Source organism: Cebus imitator, unplaced genomic scaffold, assembly GCF_001604975.1.
Source record: "Cebus imitator isolate Cc_AM_T3 unplaced genomic scaffold, Cebus_imitator-1.0 Scaffold161, whole genome shotgun sequence".
Taxonomy (NCBI): domain Eukaryota; kingdom Metazoa; phylum Chordata; class Mammalia; order Primates; family Cebidae; genus Cebus; species Cebus imitator.
Window position 1 is genome coordinate 302,844 of NW_016107476.1, and position 22,340 is coordinate 325,183.

General features: G+C 40.1%; 2 protein-coding genes across 6 annotated transcripts in view; one reads left to right on the top strand and one right to left on the bottom strand.

Moving 5' to 3' along the window:
* SHTN1 (shootin 1) overlaps nt 1–8,675 on the top strand; it is a 123,950-nt gene extending 115,275 nt beyond the window's left edge. For all 4 annotated transcript variants that reach the window (XM_017543788.2, XM_017543791.2, XM_017543789.1 and 1 more), the window contains one exon: nt 6,900–8,675. In XM_017543788.2, the coding sequence (XP_017399277.1) occupies nt 6,900–7,122 (223 nt within the window). In that variant the 3' untranslated portion in view covers nt 7,123–8,675. The remainder of the gene's footprint in view (nt 1–6,899) is intronic.
* Nucleotides 8,676–11,587: 2,912 nt separating this feature from the next.
* Nucleotides 11,588–22,340, bottom strand: part of ENO4 (enolase 4) — a 29,097-nt gene continuing 18,344 nt past the window's right edge. For both annotated transcript variants that reach the window (XM_017543794.2, XM_017543793.2), the window contains 6 exons: nt 21,485–21,652; nt 18,754–18,879; nt 16,516–16,711; nt 14,078–14,145; nt 13,441–13,558; nt 11,588–11,915 (listed from right to left, as the gene is read on the bottom strand). In XM_017543794.2, the coding sequence (XP_017399283.1) occupies nt 11,761–11,915; nt 13,441–13,558; nt 14,078–14,145; nt 16,516–16,711; nt 18,754–18,879; nt 21,485–21,652 (831 nt within the window). In that variant the 3' untranslated portion in view covers nt 11,588–11,760. The remainder of the gene's footprint in view (nt 11,916–13,440; nt 13,559–14,077; nt 14,146–16,515; nt 16,712–18,753; nt 18,880–21,484; nt 21,653–22,340) is intronic.

Genomic DNA, 22,340 nt, shown 5'->3' on the forward strand with positions numbered 1-22,340 from the left:
AGCTAACAGAATGAACTGCATGTACGTTACTGCTTAATCTGATGCTCTTATACAATTAAAGGATTTGCTCTGCTCTCAACTGTAATCTTAGTACTGCTGAATTGTGTGCTGACACTGCAGGAAACAGCTCTGTTCAGCAAAGCGCTGCTACAAAGGTTCTCCATGTGCGCCTGTACATGGACAATTAACTTTTAACAACAAAATTAGCAGAACAACTGGATGTTCTGGAAGTTGAGATCCCTTCACTTCATTTTTTTTCCTTCCCCTGCTGCCAAGGAGTTATCCTGTGGACTGCCCGAAAGATCCGCTTGTCAGGATTGTCTTACAAGGGTCCTGAGTCGCTGTGCAGACAGCACCTTCCTCCAGATTAATTGTTGAGGATGTATTACACCTAGTGCAAAAATGACTGTTAAACTGCTGTTGAGTAAATCTCAAAATTACTGTTAAAATGCTGCTGAGTAATTCTCACTTCTCTCAAAGAATTAATTGCCTTCTAACATTTGCTTCCAGTTGCAAGCACCTATGATTTTTAAGAGACTTTGTGTAAAATATATCATTTCTGCATAGAGAACCAGATTACTTTTGGTACACTGTAGTTTTTTTTTTTTTTAAACTATTTTTCAGTAGTCTCTACAGTATTTATGTTTCCTTATATTTGTGTATTGTGGAGTAGAGGGGAGATTTTTTATTCAAATAGAAGAAGCGAAAACTCAGATGCAAGGTCAGATCTCAGAATAAACTGACCTAACTTCTGAAACCCAATAAACACATTTCATTTGTAATATTCTTTATTATGTAACTCTATGAAAAGTAATTTCTTTATGACTTCTGATCTTGAGAGTTTAAAAAATGTAATACAGTAAATTGAAAGAAAAACGACTACATTTAAAAAAATATTTTCCTGAAAACTTAGAATGAAAATGCAAGTATTTTTGTACATGGCAGCTGTTTTTAAGGAGCCAATGTTGAATTTTGTGGAAGACTTTTGTCTCTTAAAATATTTCTTATAAATAACATGGCTTTTAATAGTTGGAATCTGAGTGGATTTTCCATGATGATTTAATGTTGGGCAGAACTACAAAAAGCTAAAAAACAAAGCCTAAGAAAACAATCACACACATTTCAGAATCTTTGGCTGAGCTGAAATCATAGTTCACGCATTGTCAGTGTTGCTTTTGCTGTGAGAATAGTCTAGTTTCCTAAACCTCCTTGTGCCAGTGTATTTTAGATTCTGTAAATGTCTGCAGTCCAGCCTACACTAGAGGAGTAAGATAATCGGTACAAGGCTTCCTAGCTTCGCATTGTGGTAAGCTGTGTACTGTGATGACTATGCTGCAGTTACTCAGCTAAAGAAAATATTGCTGAACATAGACACAGATCTTTGCCCAGCCATTGTCACCTATGGTAAACAGGAATTCTTGTTAATCTTGAGAGTAAATCAGCATCTAGAGACTGATGTCAGATTTTCAAACATGGTAGTATTCTGTTGTTTAATAATGTTATTTTAATAATTAAATCCACTTTTTCCTCAAGTAGAAGTGTACTCAAATTGACAAACTAATACATTTTTTGAGCTAAAATGAAGTTTTGAAAAAGTACGCAAAGCAAAAAAGAATTGAGCTTTGTTTTACCTTTATTATATTTAAAAATACTGCTAGAATTGGCAGTAATATAGAGAGTTTCACCTTAGATTTGAAACTTTATTTTGTGATGTTTTGGACAAGTGCATTAAAATCTCCTGAAAAATAGGGTTTCCAAAAGAAACAATAAAAACTACCTCTGCCGTAATGCCACTACTGTTCACTGCAGTAACTGTATAAAGGACTTGAAAAAAAAAAGTAAGAATCCTTATTTTTACACCAGAGAAAATATAAAAGCAACTTCCTCTTTGGAGTTTTTCCAGGAAACGACTTTATAAAGACAAATTTAAATCTTTCCGTTTTCTCTCCTTGAAGGTGGTAAATATGATTGCGGTTTTATCCATTTTTATTGTAAATGAAACAGAGTTCAAACCGTCCGGCTGTGCGTCATTTGTTGGATGGCTGCCACAGACTAATGCAGACATCCCACTGGGAGACCAGAGAAGAACTATACTTTGATTCACCAGATTGTGTTAAATAGTCCAGCTGTTGTGATTTGAAAGATAGTTACCTCAGAAGTGAAATAGAAATGAACTTGGCATTTATGCCTCAAACCATTTTTATACTGTTTGGCAATCAGCTTTTCAGAGGTAGCATTTTATAAAATAACTCTCACCGCTTAAAAGTTCATTCACTGTAATGTTCAAAATGTCCCACCTTTATATTATCAGTAAAATTAAGCTTGAGTGATATGCAGAATTTGCATGAAATAAGCATTTCCCCCTTCATTGCGTGAGCTTTGATTGTATTCAATTGAGTTCGGAACCACTTGGATTAGGGCTCTTTTGGGCATTAGTTAATTTGAATTGCAGCCGAAATGTTAGCTAGAATGTTGTTGAATATAATTGGAACGTGGAAAGTTGATTTTGAAAGGAATTTCATTGAATGCAAACAATGATGTGCTTTTTAAAATTAGAATGCTGCACTTTCATCTCTTGTAACACAGTCTGAGAAATCACTGAGTCCCTGTATAAAGTTCGGCTTTGGCATGGCCATTGCAATTGTTCTGATTCTTCTGCTAGTAGTACGGTTTGGAGTCAGTCTTTCCTTTTACTAATAAGTTGCCTCACCTGCTCAGGCCCCACACTTGTATTCTCTTGCAGTAGGGGCACAGTAGCTGCTTTCTAAAAGGTCACCCAAGTTGTACTTGGGCATCAGGCTTCATAGAATGGCATCGATTGGTATATTTCTCTTAGCTTTTATTTTGCTTTTTGGTTTTTGTTTTTTGTCTTGAAATAGCGTTTGAGCACGTAGTATAATATGACCTGTGAAAAATATCTATTTGAATGGCTCGTAAATGACTACCAGGATGTTGTGGTTAGAAAAAAAATATTGGACAGGAAATCAAAATTCCACTAGTTTAGTTCTGTATCTGTTGTTAACAAGTCATATGCTGATTTAACCTCACTCTTCCTTGGACGCTTCATCTGACAAATGAAGAGGTTAGACTAGCTCACGATGGTGATCCCGGTCAGCCCAAGCATCCCATGATTTTAGTTTTACTTTATAAGTGATACGTTTAAAATTTAAGTTTTACTTGCAGATTTCGCAGCATGCGGGAGACAGGCTGCCATTACTTTTTATAAGTATAGACTTTTAATTACTTATTGTGGTCTTTGTCCTTAGATGTTGTATTAAAGTAGAAAAATTGAACAGAATGACAGTATATTACAATTCTTATTGAAGTGTTGCATTTGAGCTTCTGGGATTTCTCCCTTGAGGAGAAGCTTCATATTTAACCCTGTAGAACCTGCCACCATGGCTACTAGAGTGAGAACGTGGGTTCTTGACATCATCACTGATGCAGCTCTGTGGCCCTTCCCATACCATAGGAACGAAGATAGAATGAGGCCTAGGAGAAAGAAAGGCCTCTTATTCCAGAAGGAGCCTTGGGCAGCTGCTCATGGGAGCCAGGAGTAGACCTTGTGATGTCAAACCAGGAGGAGCTACAAACTGCAGAGGAAAAATAACAAATACACAAGGGATAGCTTGAAGGGATAGAGTTTATATTTACAGATCTGGAGGATGGAGATGGAAACAGGGATTCAGAAAGAATTAAATCAGTAAACATGCCAAAACTAGCCTGTGGTATAATGTTTCTAGGAGAAGATACTTTGAGAAACAGCATGCTGTCATGGAGAAGGCAGGAACAGGGAGACAGTAGCTTCTGACTTTTGTTCTGACTCTGCCACTGATGAGCTATGTGGTTTTAGGCCAGTTCCTTCCCCTCTTCATGCCCCATTGTCCTCATCTGTAAGAGGACAGGTCAGACTAGATGATTGTCCTAGTCTCTTTCCACCTTCCATTGGGATTCTAAGGCAGTGGTCATTGTCCTTGAGAAACAAATCACTCTCCCTCCATACATAGATTCAGAAAATGCCCACAGCACCTAGTTCAGTGATGATAAAGGGGTTCTCAAATTGTACCCCATCTGTGACTTAATAATAGATTAATCTGCAGTCAAGAAGCTTGCTTCAGGACAGGGGAATCATTCTTTGGACTGAGACAATTCCAGGACAATTTCAGCCTGACAGTACAAGGTTTATGAGTTTTCAGTTCAATCAACATCCATTTATTGCTGCTGTGGAGCCCAGAGAGCACTTCCTGGAAATTTTTAGCCCTGAGCTGACGAAGAAAGCTTTTTCTAGGACCTGTGCACCACCCCTTCACCTGTAGACACATACCTGCAGACACACATGGGCGTGGAAACATCCATGGTAGTTCTACAGAAGTGATGAAGGTTAGTATGGGTTGATGGAAGTTGCTCACCTAGAATGACAGAAATATTTCCTTTGCATGCTTAGAGCAGATTGGCTGGCTTATATAAGGTGGGCCCAGACCCAAGATGGTGAAGCCATACTGGTGACTTGACCTCCAGACTTGGATGGGACTTTCCCCGGAACCTTAGCTGGGCTGCAGCTTCATTTCCTAGAATCACCTCACCCATTTGTTTCCAGTGTAGGGTTGGCCACAGAGAAATTTGCATGAGATTTAGAAGGCGGAAGTGAAGTAGTTGTCTAAAAAAATGTTTTTAACCCTCAGAAGGTCTGTGCAGGGCACACTCTGTTATAGCTTGTGCATGACATTCCTGATGTGCTGACTCACCTAACTGGCATGTGGCAGTGACTGATCCACAGTTTCTCCACCTCCCCACATCTCTTTCTTCAGCTTCTCCAAACTCTGGGCCAGGTGCATGTGCAGCTCCTTGGGGAAGGCTCCTGCTTATCCTGCAGATTGTCTTGCATCATTAAGAGTGGTGCTTCTGAGAGATAGGTAGAGCTCTGGTTTGTCCTTAGTGTCTGCCACTTTACAGCGATCTTCCCTCCCAGCTGTCAGAACAGCTGACTGCAGGCCCAGCATCAGACGAGAAGGCAGCGGATTTCCATAGATAGCATGACTACTGCCTTCCATTGCCTAAGGTCTAATTCCTCTGATTAGTCCTTAATTTTACTTCCAGTTGTTTTGCTTCTCTGATCACAGGCTTTTAAATATCATGTGGGTCAGAGAAAGTCAAAAAAGGTACCACTAGAGAAACTACACCCCATTCTGATCCCCAAAGCACAGCGGCAGATGTCTGGAGAAGTAGTTCCTTGGCCAAGGTAGTTGGACAATGTCATGTGCCATAACCAGGCAGAACTAAAGGAATCTGTCCTCTCCATAGCACAGCCTGTCATCAGGCCCCTGGTTATATTTGTTTTTACCACCTCCAAGGAAAACAGAGTGTTTGTCACTTAGGATGATGACCAAGCCACATATAGGTAATATAACCCAATAGCTGGAGGGAGTGGTTTTTAAACATTTGGACAGATCTCGTAGCGCTGGTCAGAAAGTGAAAAAACAGTGGTCTTTGGGTTTGAGGGTTTTGTGACTGGGTCATGCAGGTTGCTTTCTCTCAATAGTTGATCATTGTTCTGTTGTTTTTGTTGGCAACTGAGACATCCAGACCTATTAACCTTGATCTCTCCCGCTTCATTCTGAACCTTTCTGTTTATAAGTATTTTCCCATTTGTTTACTCCACAAATGCGTCTGTGCTAGGTGCTGGGGATAGCATTGTGAATAAAGCTTAAGAGTCCCTGCCTCATGGATGTTTACATGCTATTGGAAGAGACAGATAGGAAACAATTGTGGCAAGACCAACAAGAGAGAGGTATTAGGTGATAAAAGAGTGTCTCCTGCCAGCTCTGACCTGCTCAAGGGGTCAGAGAATAGCAGAAACCAACTCCTGGTGAGGGGCTGGTAGAGCAGTGGGCAGGCCCTGGCTGGTAGCTCCCTGGCTGCCACCTGGCAGAACACCAAGAGGTGGGGTGGTGATGTGCTGGGCCATGGTTAATAGCCAGTTCTCTGGGACAAAAAGGCCTCATCCTAGCATTTTCCAAAAAGACCAGAAAAGTCCGAAAGCCCCAGCCCTGCCCACTGCAGCTGCCTCGACCTTCAGGCAGCAGCTCAGCAGCCTGAAACTTCAGGTGCTTCAGAGATATCTGTTTCTATAAGGAAATCCTCACCCATTCAGCGTGAGGAGCCATACCTCCTAGCATCAGAATTGATGAGAGGAGGACTCTGTGGAAAACTGCCTCTGAAATTCCGTCAGAAATTTCTCAAGAAACCTGATCCTCCTTTTAGAAAAATGAATAGTAACTTAGCATTTTAGCTTCCACTCTGACTCTCTCTCTGCCCTTGGTCCTACTGCCACTCGCTCCCAAGGTCTGGCCAGGTCTCCTCTAGTTGATAATGGCAGCAGCCGGCATGCCTCTCACCTGTCCATCAGTGATCAGGGGTAATTACTTCCCCACGTCCATGCAGGCTCCTCAGGGATACCCTGCAACCAGCCGTACCCAGGAACACGCAGGAGGGAAGGGAGTTAACTGCTCCTTCCAGCTAAGTGAGGGTGGGCGGGAGTCTGGGCAGCAGGCCATGATGAGAAGTTCACAGTTTGTCCATGAGCTTTACGCTTCCTGAGAAGAGCATGCAATTAAGCAGGTAGGTGCGTTTGGCTTTTTTACACTTCTGTAGTTAGTTAACCGCTCTTTCTCTGCCTTCTTCCTTCTGGCCTTGTGCTCCTAATGTGAGCTGTGTAATCCGATAGCTTCATGTTTTCTTTTAAATGGCTGGCATCTCAAAGATGACTATATGCATGTTGATTAGACTTAGAACATTTTGGGTTTTATGTTGTTCTGAATCCAGAATACCAGAGACAACTATTTTCTCTCTCTGCCTTTTATTTTTATTTTTATTTTTTTGTCTAACTCTTCATCTCATAGGCCTCCCAGTAGCATTGGATGCAGGAAAAAATACTTTGATGATGAAAAACAAGCCGAACCAGTTGTAGTTTTAGATCCTGTTTCTACACATGAACCCCAAACCAAAGACCAGGTTGCTGAAAAAGATCCAACTCAACACAAGGAGGATGAAGGCGAAATTAAACCAGAAAACAAAGAAGACAGCATTGAAAACGTGAGAGAGAGAGACAGCTCCAGCTGCTGATTCATAAACCAGAAGCCTGACATGTTTGGAAGTCCTTTTCAATAAGCACACGATTAGTGTGGGTGTATTGGCAAGGGCCATAGACATTCTGCTCTGGTCACTGTATTCAGAATACAGGTTCTTTTCTGGTGTCACTTTTGTAAGTAGCAACTATAAACATAAGTAAGCTGTTTAGCAAAATACATGTTCCTAGTAGGTTTTGGTTTTTTGATCTTAAAAAAGATGAGATTTTCTTTTCCTAAATACTGTATTAAGTATGACTTCTTTTAGAAGGTTACAAAAATATTCAGATGTTGATACCTTTTCAAGAAATGTGCATACCACTCATCAAATGGAATGATGAAAGTTTGAGGTGCTTGTGCATAATTGGATAAACAAAACTGATCAACCTAATACGATTTTAAAAGCCCCCCAAAGAATCTTCTGTTTTGGGTCTGATCCTCTTGATGGAGAAACTGCAGCAGCGTGGAAATTGTTGGGTACTGTGGCATACAAGTTATTTTCTATGGTAGACTGAGATAAACTTAAAACTCAGGAGCTGGCATCAAACTCAGTCCCATAGTCAGTGTTAATTACACACATCGTTAACTATTGGATGAAAAATACATGATGTTAATTGTGTCCAAAGCCTCCCAAGGACCTCCAAGGGGATGCTCTGGTAGCCTGAATACAGAATTGAGGTGGAAGTCTAAACCTTGAATTTAACAGTAATACGTTGGTAAACCATGTGCTCTGTGCTATGAGTTAATTATGTTTTCCCATATACTAATGTGGCACAAGTACCATATTTTATCACAGTTCTTATGTACAGTGAAGATAAGTGACAAGCACACATTTTTCTTGCTTCACTGCTGTTCTATATTACACAGGTTTGTTGTTTTTTTTTTTTTTAAAAAAAGAAATTAAGCAGTAGTTAGTCTCTAAGAATACAATGTTTCAGGCTACCACAGTGAATAAATAGAAATGTAATCAGGGATTAAAAAAAAAAAAAACTTATGCAGCTTTTCAAAGTTGATTGTTTCAAAATTGGTGTTTATTTAAAATAAGTGGTAATGTACTTGAATGCACTTTTTATGACAATGATTCAGTAATGGTAATTTTACTATTAAAGAAAGTGAAAGGTTTAGTTTTGTTAGCATGGCTCAGCATGTAGCTTTCAGGTGTTTTTCACCTAAGGGCAAAAGAAAATGATAGTAATAATTGCAGTAGTTGTATTGTATTGTATTTTTGCACGTGTGGTAAGCATAGGCTTGAAGAGGTGGGTAGGCAGGTACATGTACTTCCTAAATTTAGAGATAATTATCTTTCTGTAATTTCATTATGCTTGACTATTTCCATGTTCTCCCAATGATGATTTTACAGTTACTTACCACTTTACTCATGGAGACTTAAAATGTAATGTTTTTCAACTGTATCTTTCCTTAACTGGACAATACTGCTATATGATATGCTAACTACAGACTGCGTTAATTCACTAAGCGAATTCTGTTATGCTGTAATATGAACTCTCCTCACCACAACTTATTAAAAAGGCACCAACAGTTTCCCATTAAGGGTCAATTGTAGTTATTATCAACGTTTCTGGCTTAGCTACCCAAGCTCGACGTTCTTTAATAGAAAATTGTATACGAGTTGACAACTTTAGTAGTTTTTAATAGTCCCTAAGATGGTTTGAGTTTTCTTTCATGTTTCTTTGTGCTGTCTTCTTTCTTGCATCTGTGATCCGTCTGCCAGCATGCGACTCACACGCATTTAGGAATATAAAAATGAGTACGCTTTCTTTCCATATTTCATCACACCATCAACAGAATAATATGGTTATCCGAACACCCTCCTTTCTGGAGTAAGAAGTTGCCCTTTTGGTGAAATGTGCTAGCTGGACTAGGGAACAGTTCGTAACAGGTATTTTGAAAGTGTTCTTACCTTTTTTAAGCTGCTTTCTTTCTCCTACTGTGATTACAAAGACTTTTAAATTAATTTGACATAAAGTATTTGATGTAAGATATTCACTCACCTTTTCTGCCCAGAGTTTTTCCCTTTTCAGTTTGATTTTGAGGGGTTTTTGCCCCTGGCTGGGGTGACATTGTCAACCAAAGCAGGGTATCCCAGATAAGACATAGAGAACTATGTTTATATCTGCAAAGTGTGTTCATAGCCGTTGCATACACAAAGCTTACATACAACCTGTGTACACGATTTTAAGTTGGAAGAGACTGCATCTTGATGTTTGTGATTTCTCTAAAAGGTTATTTATGCTTCCTTCTGTTTGGGAAAGATAAATTAAGTCTTGTGGGCTACAGAGGTTTTTTTTTTTTTAGACTAATGTTAATGCATTTTATAGCAGAGTGAGGCAGAGAGATAGAGGTACTTTGTGCCATTGCTATTAAAGGAAAAGAAAATGTCTCTCTTTTTTTCTGGAAGAATAACATTTTAATTAAAGCGCTTGCACCCTTTTGTATCTGAGCTGGTCTTAAAGTCCTCACCCACAGTTGTTCAGCAAATGATCAGTCCCATGGAAGTTCTGACTGGCAGCCATCAACAGGGCTGTTAGCACCCAGCCTAGTTTGCCCTGAGTAAGGAGGATGGACACTTTGGCTCTGACTACTCAATAGTAATTGCTCTTTCCTTACCTTCTTTGTTAATGGCAAACTGCTGGAAATGGCGTAGTACAGGTAACAATTATTGTTAATTATCTTTCCTGACCAGTTTTTGGTTGTGTAGTCAGTAAATGATGGTCTATATCATAGCCTTAAAATCTGGATTATTTTTCTAAATGCATACTCTACATGTTCAGTTACATTCGTTGTGGAACAACATTTGCTTATATACCAGTAAGTTGTGAAGAATGGATAACCATCTGTCATTATCACTGACCTTAGAAGACTCATCAAGCAGTCCCTGCGTAAGGATTGGAGTGGTTTGAAGTTTTCCCTTCTAAGCACTGACATTTCCCTATCCCACCATCTTTTAAAATTTGGGATATGACTAGTTTCTTTCATTTCTTTCACAGATAATATTATATATACATTTATATAAATATATTTCTATTATATATTATATAACACAGAGAAAGTATAAATAGAAGCAGTGCCTAGCACCCGAAGAAATTTAAATTAAAATGCTAACTATCCATTGGTGAGTGTGGTCTCAAGTGAGGGTAGGTGAGTAAACTATGCTCTGTGTTGAAGTTAAACTGCTGACCTGGTCTGGTAATAAATCACCTCTTTGATTAATTTAATTTAGCTATTTTGTTATTCCTTGTACATTTTTGCTCTGGTTTCAGTAATTTAAATCACTCTTTCAGGGCATACTGTCATGATATTGTATGTGTGTATATGTATGTGTGTCTGTGTGTGTGTGTGTGTGTGTGTGTGTATTTTTCAAAGGGTATGTGAACACCCAGTCATGTTTGTTCTGCCTTTAAAATCCATTTTCCTTCCAGTTTCTCCTACCTGTTGTTTATTGCTGAGCATCAGGAGAGGCAATAGCAACCACACACTGTGACACAGCTCTCCCAACCTAAAGTCTCCTGCCTCATGCTCTGAGTCTGCCCTGAGCCAGTTTCAAACCATAGCTTTGAGAATAAGGAGTTGGCTCTGTTATGAGGACATTAAGGTCCCTTGTTAGTACTCTTTAAAAGGAGAGGTTCTCAGTGTGCTTAGTAAAAATTACAGAATTTATCAGAAGTCTAAACTCAGCCAACTCAGTACATAGCAATTTATATAATGTTTAGGAAAGGCAAATGGTAACCCTTTTAACAGAGACCCTAAATCATACAAAGTGGTTGGATATTATTATATCTGTATGTTTGTGTCTGAAGATGTTTTATTTCTGCTACTCCTCTACTATAATCCCAATACTAGCTTACAAAAGAGCAAGCTCAGGCAACGAATATGTCATACAGTTTTTTTCAATATCGCTTGTGAATTGCTTTTTAAATGCTGTAGAATAAATAACTGGGCATTTAATAATCTTGAGAATATTTATTCATTTGCTGATGTGCTTATTCATTTATACTCATTCCAAAAAGGACCTAAGAAGGCCCACAAAGATAAAATAATACAAGAAAAACTAAAATTTAAAAAGAAGAGGGAATTAGGGAAAAGGGAATTAAGGGTAGGAAAGAGATAAAACTATTTGGCTGTTACAAAAAAGAATGATGCTCTCACACTTAACTTCTGCATGAGGCTGGCTATAAAAAGGTGTCAATGCTTTTCAGCACAGATATGTAGATTAAACACAGAAGATGGACATCTGTTCCCAGCACAGACAGCTTCTAGGGTCATTAGGTTTTTGTTCTCAGAAATGTTCTGACTGGTAAAGGATGAGATGTTTGAGTGTGGGGTTGGCAACAAAAATATTGGCCTCTTTAACTGGAGCGTGCCCCTGAAAAATGGACAGGAGAGCTAATAGACAAAGTCTATGGAAGTGTGATGGCTGTCAAACAAAGTTCACAGATATAATCTCAGGCAAAAACACCATATATGTATTTTACCAAGCAGTGGAATTAAAAGAATCAAAACCATAGGAGTTGGTGAAGTTTAAGAGGAAACTCGATGTGGAGACACGGTGCTGTACTTCAGACCTCCCAGTCTGTGAATACTGATGGTGTGGCTGAAACCTGGGGTGTGTGCAGCCCTATCCGGAGGATGCTCTTGTTTTGGCTGATTCCTCCACACTTTGTGTGAGAAAGGTGGGCTCCAGCAGCTCTCCAGCCGCAGCAGCCTCAAGTGCCTCCGCCGCCATTTCAGCTTCCTCATTAAAGTAGAAAAAAGTGTGTTCTTCATTGAAACCTGTTTTTTTTTTTTAAAAAAAAGTTAATAAAGTTTACTGTCTAATCCAATGGTACCAGTTTTTATGTATTACATGAGTTGAAGGAGATCATCTTCAGTACTAGTCCAAAGGTGTCACATCACCATCCCAAAGGATTCCAGAACCATTTACAATCGGGCCTATCTTTGGTTATATGTTAATTGTGCCCTACAGTTGTTCTGTTCGATTTTATTTGCACTGTCATTCAACATACTGGAACGTTTGCTGATGCATCATGGACTTTCAGCAGAGGCTTATGGAAAGGGTTAAGTGGAAGATAATGAACTGGGGAAAAGGCCAGTATTATAGATGGTACAAGCCACTGCCAGCTGACTGCTCTGAGGGAAAGGATGACAGGCAAGGACTATTCCAGTCAGGTCCTTACATGTAAGTATTGATAGCATTTTAATGGTGGAGATTTTGCCAAGATTTCCTACTCAAAAGTGGGAGTGGAGAGATTTGTTTTTACCAGTTTTTGGTCCCTTTAATAGCGATTCACCAAGGCCAGTGTCAGAGAAGTTCTCCTTAATCTGTTAATCCATTGTGGAATATTGAGGTGGCTGCACTGTCCCCAGAGAGGGGCGGGGCCTCCGGTCACCAGAGCCCTGAAGCAGCTGTTTCCCTCATGGTAAAATGTCTGGCCGGAACTGGGATCAGTCATGCAAGGAAGCTAAGGCCTCCACAAGTCAGGATGCCATGGAGAATAATCAGGTATGTGGAACGGTATAATTTTACCTATTTGAAAAAACTAGCCCTTCTACTACACACTAAACAATACAGACTAACTTTTGACTGCCCTTTCATGACTCAGAAATAGTCTCCCAGTTATATCTTTATTTTCTGTGAATCCTAGGATGCACGTTAAACGTGACAAGTTTACAATCACAGTTTCTATCAGTCTCTTTAAACGTCACTGCATGCTATGTGCCTCCTTTTGGCCATCACAATCAGTAATATTAGAAAATAAAAATGCATATTTGCTGTGTTTCTCTCCAGTTACCCAGTATACAAGGTGCTTCAAACCATGCAGATATACAAAGGTTTGATTTCATTAAATGGTTGATTGATTTCTCTTGAAACCTTAGCCTTTCCAAGGTATGTTAAAATTAACACACTGCCTACTTGTTTTTAAGTAAAATGATTAGTTTCCAGGAACCTTCAGGAAAGCATCTGTCTTTAACTTCCATGGGCTGTGCAGAGAAACCTTAAGTATAATTTGGACCATAACAAAAGGTAGGCTTGGAAATTCCAATCAATTAATTCTATTGAAGAGCATCATGAAGCCTATTCATCAAGAAAAAGGGAGAGAGTTTTAAACATTCAGGTAAATAGATAATCCATTAAGACAACAATATACATTGTGGCAAGTGCCATCCTAGTTTTGTCAGCACTTATTTATGGTCTTTGGATTCCCCTGGCCTCCTGCAGAGGGACTTCTATTCCCCCTCTTCCAGTCTTTGTTCTCTTATTCATGGCTAAGTGAAAACAAAGCAAGAAAGCGCATACCCAGTGTTCCATTCTGGACAAGTTCTTCCTCTATAGTGAGAAGGCGGTTGTATTTAGTCACCCGTTCACCACGGGAAAGACCCCCCAACTTGATAAACCGGACACCAAGCCCAACAGCCTGAAAGAGGGGAAAAACTAATTTTAGATGGAGGAGCCATGTCTTGCTAAAAAACAAACAGTCCTTTAAGGAGAAAGGAAACTGTCACGGTGTGCTGTTTGGGTTTTTCTCTTATTACTTAGTTTTTTATCTTTACATAAGCACGGGGGCCTACAAGCTGAGAGTGTTGAAAAGCAAACAGATGATGTGACTGACTATCCATCAGGCACTTTACTAGTCACAGAGGCATGCTGATTTTATCTAAGAACCTTCTGGCCTTTCTCACTTCATTTTAGGAGGGAAGATTGCAGGTGCACACACCACTCATTTAAGTGTGCTGCTCATCTTCTCTGGACTTCAATTTTTCTTCTTTTTTTAAAAGTTCAGAGATTAGCTCTTTGCAAAAGGTAGCTGTCTGGGAGGAAGCAAGTCTATTTCATAAAAGGGTACATGACTTACTCTACCAAAGACTGCATTTCTCTGAAATACCAATTCGTGATAAAAGCAGTGTTTGGCAGTTGACCAGCATTCAGCACTTACCAAATCAACAAGGCTGTCATCAGATGATTCTCCTTCTGTGCTTCCAAAGACAGCAATGTGCTTCTTACCTGGAAGAGGAATTCCTTTCAGTTTTATACGATGTAGAAAGTTAGCATACAAGTGAGTCTCTGGGATCAAAATTAAAAATTTCTCAGATTTAAACTTCCCTGTGAAGAGTCAATTACTTGCCCACCTAAGAATTCTAACATTTTCATTTTTATTGCCCTGCTTTTATTTGTTTACCCCCCCCCCCACTTCCAGTAGCTTAGATGCTGTAAATACTAAATGAATATCATGTTTCATCAAAATGTAAGATACATGATTTGTAAGATGTACTGTTATTACCACTAAAAGGGGGTAGGGGATGCTGAAATTACACTGACACATTTCTAAGACCATGGCTATAAGACAAATCAATTTTTTAAATGTTCAATGTAGAAAAATGTGCATCTTTGAGTCAGTGAAACATGGCAATAGTGACATGTGGAGTTGGTATGCCGATGTAATGGCTTTCTCATTTCATTGTGTAGAATTTTATTCAATGGACTGTCATTCTGAATGTTTACTAGAAGAGTAGTGTTGGGAGTAATCAATCATTTGAGGGTCTCAAAACCCTTTAAAATGTGCCAGTCTATGAAGAGTGCCAGCCAGAGCTCTTCCCACAGTGACAGTGTTTGCATTGCCTCCTGTCTATCATCTGCTACCCACAGGGCAGCCCTGCCTAAGCATCGTCTTCCATCCTCTGGCACCAACCCAGGTCCCTGGCTGCCAGTCTGGCTCTGAGTTCTGCCCCAGGTCTGAGGCCAGCTTTCTGTCTAGTTCCTGAGACCCACTTGTATTTGTTTCATGCCCTGTGCATAAGGGTACAAGATGCCTATGAACTCAGTTTGTAGTCTAGTGGAAGATCCCAGTCATTAGATACTTGTACAAGTCATTGTGATCAGTATTGCAAAGAGGAAATACAGGATGCTAGGAGGAAGATTCAGAACAGAACCAGTTAAGGATAGGTGAAGGCAAGAGTGGCTGAAGACATTTCATTTTAGCCAAGACCTGAAGGATGCAGAGTCAAGTGTGTCAGGGCAAAGCATTCTGGACCAGAGGAACAGCATGTTTAAAAGACTGAGGTGGGCAAGTGAGATCACTGTAGTGTCATGGGAAAGTTACCTAATTTCCCCAAGTCTTGTTTTCTTATCAGTAAAGTGGAAATGCTAGACTCTACTTCACAGGGATGCTGTAAGGATTATGTCCAGTTCGCAAATGCCTGACCCATTGGCCTTAAGCTGCTCTCCTCTGGCTTCCCTGATGCACCAGCACTGGAGCCTTGCTTTTCACCTGTCATCCCCTGATCCCCACTGGTGGAATCCTGTCCCAGATCCCTTGATGACTCATGTTTTGCTTCCAGAGACTTCCGATGCCCCACTGCTTTGCCAACCTGATTGCAGCTTCCTCGTGCTGTGTGTTAGTAGTCAACCTACCCTTGCCTCAGGTCTCTATACTGACAGAAAACTGCTTCTAATTTGATCTTGTTGCCTGTTTTCTAAACTGCTGAAGTAGACCATTCCCTGCAATGGGTGATTCTCATTCCAAATTCTGATCCCTTCTAGACTTCCCCAAGTCAATGCAAATTAAAATGGCCCACTGGTATCTGGGTATAGTACAATAGCTAAGTTTATTTTCATTAAGTAATTCCTATATCCTACTATGTACTTGGGCCATGCCTGTGTGAAAGAAAGCTGTAGTCCCTATTAAGATGTTGACTCCTTATCTAGAATCTAGAGCATAAAGTGGTAGTAAATGGTAGGGGGAAATTTACAATACTGTAGTCACGTGATGCAGGCTACACACGTTCTGTCCCTGCTGTTCCTTGGCTGTGCCTGGTGCCTTGACTTTGTGAATGGTGAGCTGTTTTTCTTAGCTTGAACACTGCATTATAGCCAGAAGCCTGGCTAGTGCAGATGGGTACCCAGGTGTTCCACAGTACATGATTCAGGGTTTGAGACCTGTTCTTTAGCAGTAAGAGTTGGGGTTCCTCTCTGGGTTTCTGTCAATTTCAAGATTTTCTGTAGCCCAAACTCAGAGCCTAAAGCAAACTGATAAATGTGCTGAAGGCTATGCCCTTTCAGAAGAAATCAGCCCTTAGTCCTCCTGTTACAGGCAGAAAGGCCCTCCCCACTGTGAAGCTGACAGGGCAGTGGCCTTGGCCATACCTCTGGTAGCCCTCAGTAAAGGGGATGAGCTTGGACTTGGGCTGTTAGTGGAATGCTGTGAAGTAAGTCAGTAAGCTGCATATTGTTTTCCAGCGCTAAATCTGTCCACAAATGCTTGGACTTTCTTTTCTTCCAAGATTTCTTCCGTGCTTTTTATGAACTTTGTGTATATTTTTGGCTGCTGGTATAACCAAGTTACTATGGGTCTTTCAGATGTATACTTTTACTCACTGTCAATCAGATTGGTTATTTCCACCAAGTCAGACATCGTAGTTTGGTTTGTGTGTTTTATGATCAGCCCATTGGATTTGGGGATGCCAATGTTTCCTTGCTCTAGAAGTTTAGAGATGCTTTTGGATGCGGTTCCTGCAATTATGTAACACCTGGAACCAAGTGCGTGATAGATGCTGTCCCACTGTTCAAAGTCCTGGGTAAATATTTAAGAATTGATCATTATAATGCATTGAACATAATTACAAAACCAGCAGGAATAATATAGCACATAATCAAACTCACACATTTTTCCTGAGATACACAAAAGAATTTTCTTTTACTTCTGTTCCTGAATGATCCCTGTACCACAGCCACACAAACCAACAAGCTTTGTGGAACAGAAACTAAAAGCGATAACATTTGAACTTAAAGGTTTTATAAATAAAATTTCAGTACACTAAATGCTATTTCTTACGTGGACTGTAGAGTTCTTCAGACCCAGGCTATTTCCATCCACTGTTGTCTATAATGCTGCTAAAGATTGGCTGGATAGATTTTTTTGATATTTCCGGTAAACAGAAAATGGAAAGAGAAAGCCTGCAAGGGGTCTAGGCCCTTCCCAACACCCTTATTTTTATTGGTGAGACCACCAAATGAAATGAAATGCTTACTTTAAAATTATACACATATATATGCATGTTTGTGTATATATATATGTGTGTGTATGTGTACACACACAAAGTCATCCTAGCCTTTGTACGAGATTTCAACTTACCCCATTAGAACAAACCACACAGGTTCATCCTATTGCATGAAAAAGGCTGTGGTTCAGACCAGGTGCAGTGGCTCACATCTGTAATACCAGCACTGTGGGAGGCTGAGGCAGGAGGATCGCTTGAGTCCAGGAGTGTGAGACCAGCCTGGACAATGTGGCGAGACCCCATCTCTACAAAAAAATACAAAAACTAGCTGGGTGTGGTGGTGCGCCTGATAGTCCCAGCTACTTGAGAGGGTGAGGTGGGAAGATGGCTTGAGCCTGGGAGGTCAAGCCAGCAGTGAGCTGTGATTGGGCCACTGCACTCCAGCCTGGATGACAGAGCAAGACCCTGTCTCAGAAAAAAAATAAAAAGTGACCTGAGCCTCAGGACAGTCATCACAGGGCTAGTTAAGCTTAGCCAGTGCATTCTTGCCTGCCGGTGTGGAATGGAGGCTGTGAAAGGGAGGATGGGACTGAGACCCTGGGACTCAAAATGAGGACCATTTTTTTTATATTGTCCTCCAAATCGAAATAGTTGTGTTATCTCAAAGAAGATACTGTTCAGTGTATCTGTTCAATCTATCTGATGGTTCTCAAATTTATAAAATCAAGAATTTGTATTTTAGAGTTTAAGTTGGTTAGGGGGAGAGACAGTCTTCTGTGGCACATAACTTGTCAAATGCATGAGTTTGGATAGATCATGAAATTTCATTATCTCCAACCCTTTAAAAATATGGCTTTACAGGCCAGGGGCAGTGGTTTATGCCTGTAATCCTTGCACTTTGGGAGGACAAGGTGGGCGGATCACCTGAGCTCTGATGTTCCAGACCAGCCTGGGCAACATGGTGAAACCTCATCTCTACTAAAAGTACCAAAAATTAGCTGGGTGTGGTGGTGCATACCTATAGTCCCAGCTACTCGGGAGGCTGAGGCAGAAGAATCACTTGAGCCTGGCAGGCAGAGGTTGCAGTGAGCCAAGATTGTGCCACTGCACTCCAGCCTGGGCAACAGAGTGAGACTTTGTCTCCAAAAAAAAAAAAAAAAAGGCTTTGTTACTTTGTATGCATATACAGTGACTGGATTTAGGTTGAAAAATATTTGGCCTTATAGAAGTCCTGTTTCCCTGAGCACATGAAAATGATATATGATTAATCTATTGAAGCTCCAGCTGGCACAGCAGGGCAGCTTCCATCAGTGAGGTTGCTTGTAAATACGCAGGTACTCCTGAAGGGCTTGCGAATAGCATGTTTCATTCCCCAGACAGGCATACTCCTAGGTAATTGTGTTTTTGCTATTCATTTGCTTAGTAAGTGCCTTTCTCATAAATGCTGAAATAAAGCAACTCAGCCCCAGACCAAATTACAACACATTTTGAATGACAGAGATCCAAAAGAATGAGATTTTATTCTCTGTTTTGCTATAAAATGTAAAAGGTGAGTCTTGCCTATCTTATGGCATATAAAATATGTTATAAAATATGGAAGATGAGTCCTGCTTACCTCCTTCCTGAAAGGATCAATTAAGGCAATAATTGAAGGGTACTTGTTGATCAGATCCACATATAGGTCAACCATCTCCACTGCATTTTTGTATGTGCCCATCATCACTTCATACTTTCCTTTACTCTGATATGTGTCAGGAAAATATTAAAATAAGGGATAGACGAAGAATTCATCAAATGCCAAAGATGTGGTTCAGATTCCTTTTCATTCATTTTATATTAAGAGGTTGTAAACAGGTTATTTTCAGGGCACAGTGACCTGAGAAATCTGTGTATTCTACTTTAAATATCTCAAATATTAACCTGGGAAATCAAGTCACCATTCCTTTTGATGCCCTCTAGGGCTCTTCCCACAGACTTCAGATGGAGCCTCCTACACAAAACACCAATGGGTACAGAGTAGGAGGGGAATAATCTGTTAGACCTGGCTGCCTGGGTAGATGGACAATAGTTGGCAAAACAAGCAGAATAGCAATGCTAACTTGCTCACTCACTAGACCCTACTATCTTTCAGCTCATAACTTGTTTCCTTTAGTGTAAATATTCTAAAGTTAGAAAGCAAGGCTAGGCTTTTGATACACTAACAACCAGTGTGAAAAGTAATGTGACTTATGTGAGGTATTTCTTTCTTAGGTAGCAGGCACCTGGGAAATTTTGGCAAGGGGAGGGAGGTGGAATGGATCAGAGTGGCTGTTTGGTTTGCTAATGCCTTCCTGCTGCTGCTGCTAATAGAATGGATTCTATTGGAATTAAGCAGGTTCCTAAGAAGACCATAACTGAAGGAATTTTATACTTTTTTCACCTTCAAAAGCAGCAAGAACTTTTAACTTCTATAACGTAAAGCTTTAAAAACCCTATCTTGTCAGTGAAGAAATGCTAATGATTTTGAACCAACAATATTTTAAGAATTATCTGATATCAAGCTAATACATTTTACAGAATATAAACAATAAATACCCATTCTAGTTAGCACTAGCAGTCAGTATATTCATAGTTCCTGGTATACATTGCTGATGAAAACATGGCAATTCTTTTTCTTTTTCTTTTTCTTTTTTTTTTTTTTTTTGAGACGGAGTTTCGCTCTTGTTACCCAGGCTGGAGTGCAATGGCGCGATCTCGGCTCACTGCAACCTCCGCCTCCTGGGTTCAGGCAATTCTCCTGCCTCAGCCTCCTGAGTAGCTGGGATTACAGGCACACGCCACCATGCCCAGCTGAATTTTTGTATTTTTAGTAGAGACGGGGTTTCACCATGTTGACCAGGATGGTCTCGATCTCTTGACCTCGTGATCCACCCGCCTCGGCCTCCCAAAGTGCTGGGATTATAGGCGTGAGCCACCGCGCCCGGCCCATGCAATTATTTTTCTTAATGGTATGCCTAGGAACCAATCATTATGTGAAGAATAGGAGATTAAACATTCTTTTATGTGCTTAGTTTCTTTTGAAAAGTAAAAGAAGTTTTAGAAGTCAGCCAAAATTTAGGATTCTTATATAGTATTCAAAATTTCCTTTGTAAAGTTAAAATCACAGTTAAAGCAGAATCCTATTTGGTCATGTCCCCTGAATTTGACAAAAATTACCAAGTCACCATAAATGCTTGACAATATGCTGGGCATTTCATAAAACGTAGACTCAGCATTTTTGTGTATTTAAAATTGGGAAGTATGTTAGTTCTTCATCATTCTGCTAATAAAGACATACCTGAGATTGGGTAATTTATGAAGGAAAGAGGTTTAATTGACTTACAGTTCCACATGGCTAGAGAGACTTCACAATCATGGTGGAAGGTAAAGGAGGAGAAAGTTATCTCTTACATGGCAGCAGGCAAGAAAGCATGTGCAGAGGAACTCCCCTTTATAAAACCATCAGATCTAGTGAGACTTAATCACTATCACGAGAATGGCATGGGAAGACCCACCCCCATGATTCAGTTACCTTCCATGACACATGGGAATTATGGGAGCTACAAATCAAGATGCAATTTGGGTGTGGGCATAGCTAAACCACATCAGGAAGTATATGTGTAAGACAGAAAACTGCTAAGTTTCTTAACATTACCAGTTTCCCAAGTTTAAAGGTAAATTGCTGTTGTATTATCCTGAGGAAGTGATGACTAGAGTGTTTTTTAATGAACCTGTTTTCCACTCTCTTTTTAGAATCTTTCTCTTCAGGTGGGTGGTCCCCAGGTGAAGTCTCATCACATCACTAAAGCTCTGTCCTCCTGACCCAGTCTGTGGATAACACTATGATATGTTTAGTTGGACAAAAACATATTCATAAACTTCAAACTTGGAAATATTTTTATATTTAAAAAGCCACAGCATAAATTCTAAGAACCACGTGTCTGGGAGGGCCTATCAAGTCATAAGTTACAACTCATCCACTTTTTAGGCTCGACAAATTCAGCCTTTACTAACCAATGCAATTTGTTGAATTGTTTTTCAGTAGCTTTCAGGATTGAAATGTAAGCAGCCCACTTTACTCATCTTTATTGTAGAATTCCTAAATATAATAATGACATTTTCTATTTTTTAAATGTCATGGTTATGTTACTCTGTGGTCATTAGCTAATTTGGTTTTCTCAGTTCCATTTACATTTGGATCCTTCACACAATATTAATAAAAAACAGTAAGATCTGTTTAGAAAATACTCAGATAAGCTCTTTTTTTGAGTTCTAGTTTAAAAACCATGGATCTCAATAGGAGGTGAATGTTCTGAGTGGAAACTTACGTAGTCCATCAGCTCATGCCCAGCACAGTTGATAGCTAGATGCAGATTTGTTCCCAGTTCTAGCCCCAGGTTTGCACAGATTCCCTGTATTAGAACCAGTGGCTGTTCTATGGTGTCGCAGCTAATGGTTAAACAGCCAAGATGGGACATCTTGCCAGTGATCTGCTGCTGCAAGATCAAGAGAAAACAATGCATATCAATATAGCACAATAGGGTTCTTGGCAGTCCCTGTGTTAGGGATGCTTTATGATCAGATACAGATCTGCAAAGATCAGTCCTTTGATTCTCAATCCTACTTAGGATTGATTCACATGACTTAGGGCATATGATTCCCCTGTGGTATCTGGAGTAATTTTCTTATTTCTGAGGTTTCCAACTTTGGCCTGAGAGCACACTTTTCTCTCTTCAGTGTGTCTGTGTTCTCTCTTTATTGACGCTGCCATTCCTTGTACATGGGGCTAGCCTGACTCACAACCACCTGGTTGGTGAAGGTCCAGGCACTCCCTGTAAATGTCTACCCTGTCTATCTACCTCTGCCAGTCCTTTTCCTCCAAACCTGTGCTTTCCTATGTTCTGTTTTCCCCTAGACAAATGCAGCTGTTGAAAGCATAACACTCCTTAAGGGAAGTTTTATTTATTTGTTTGTTTTGAGACAGTGTCTTGCTCTGTCACCCAGGCTGGAGTACAGTGGCTTGAACATGGCTCTTCAGCCTCGACTTCCCCAGGTTTTAGTCATCCTCCTTTCTCAGCCTCCTGAGAAGCTGAGACTACAGGCATGTGTCACCACATCTGGCTAATTTTTTGACATTTTGTAAAGACAGAGTCTCACTATGTTGTTCAGGCTTGTCTTGAAGTC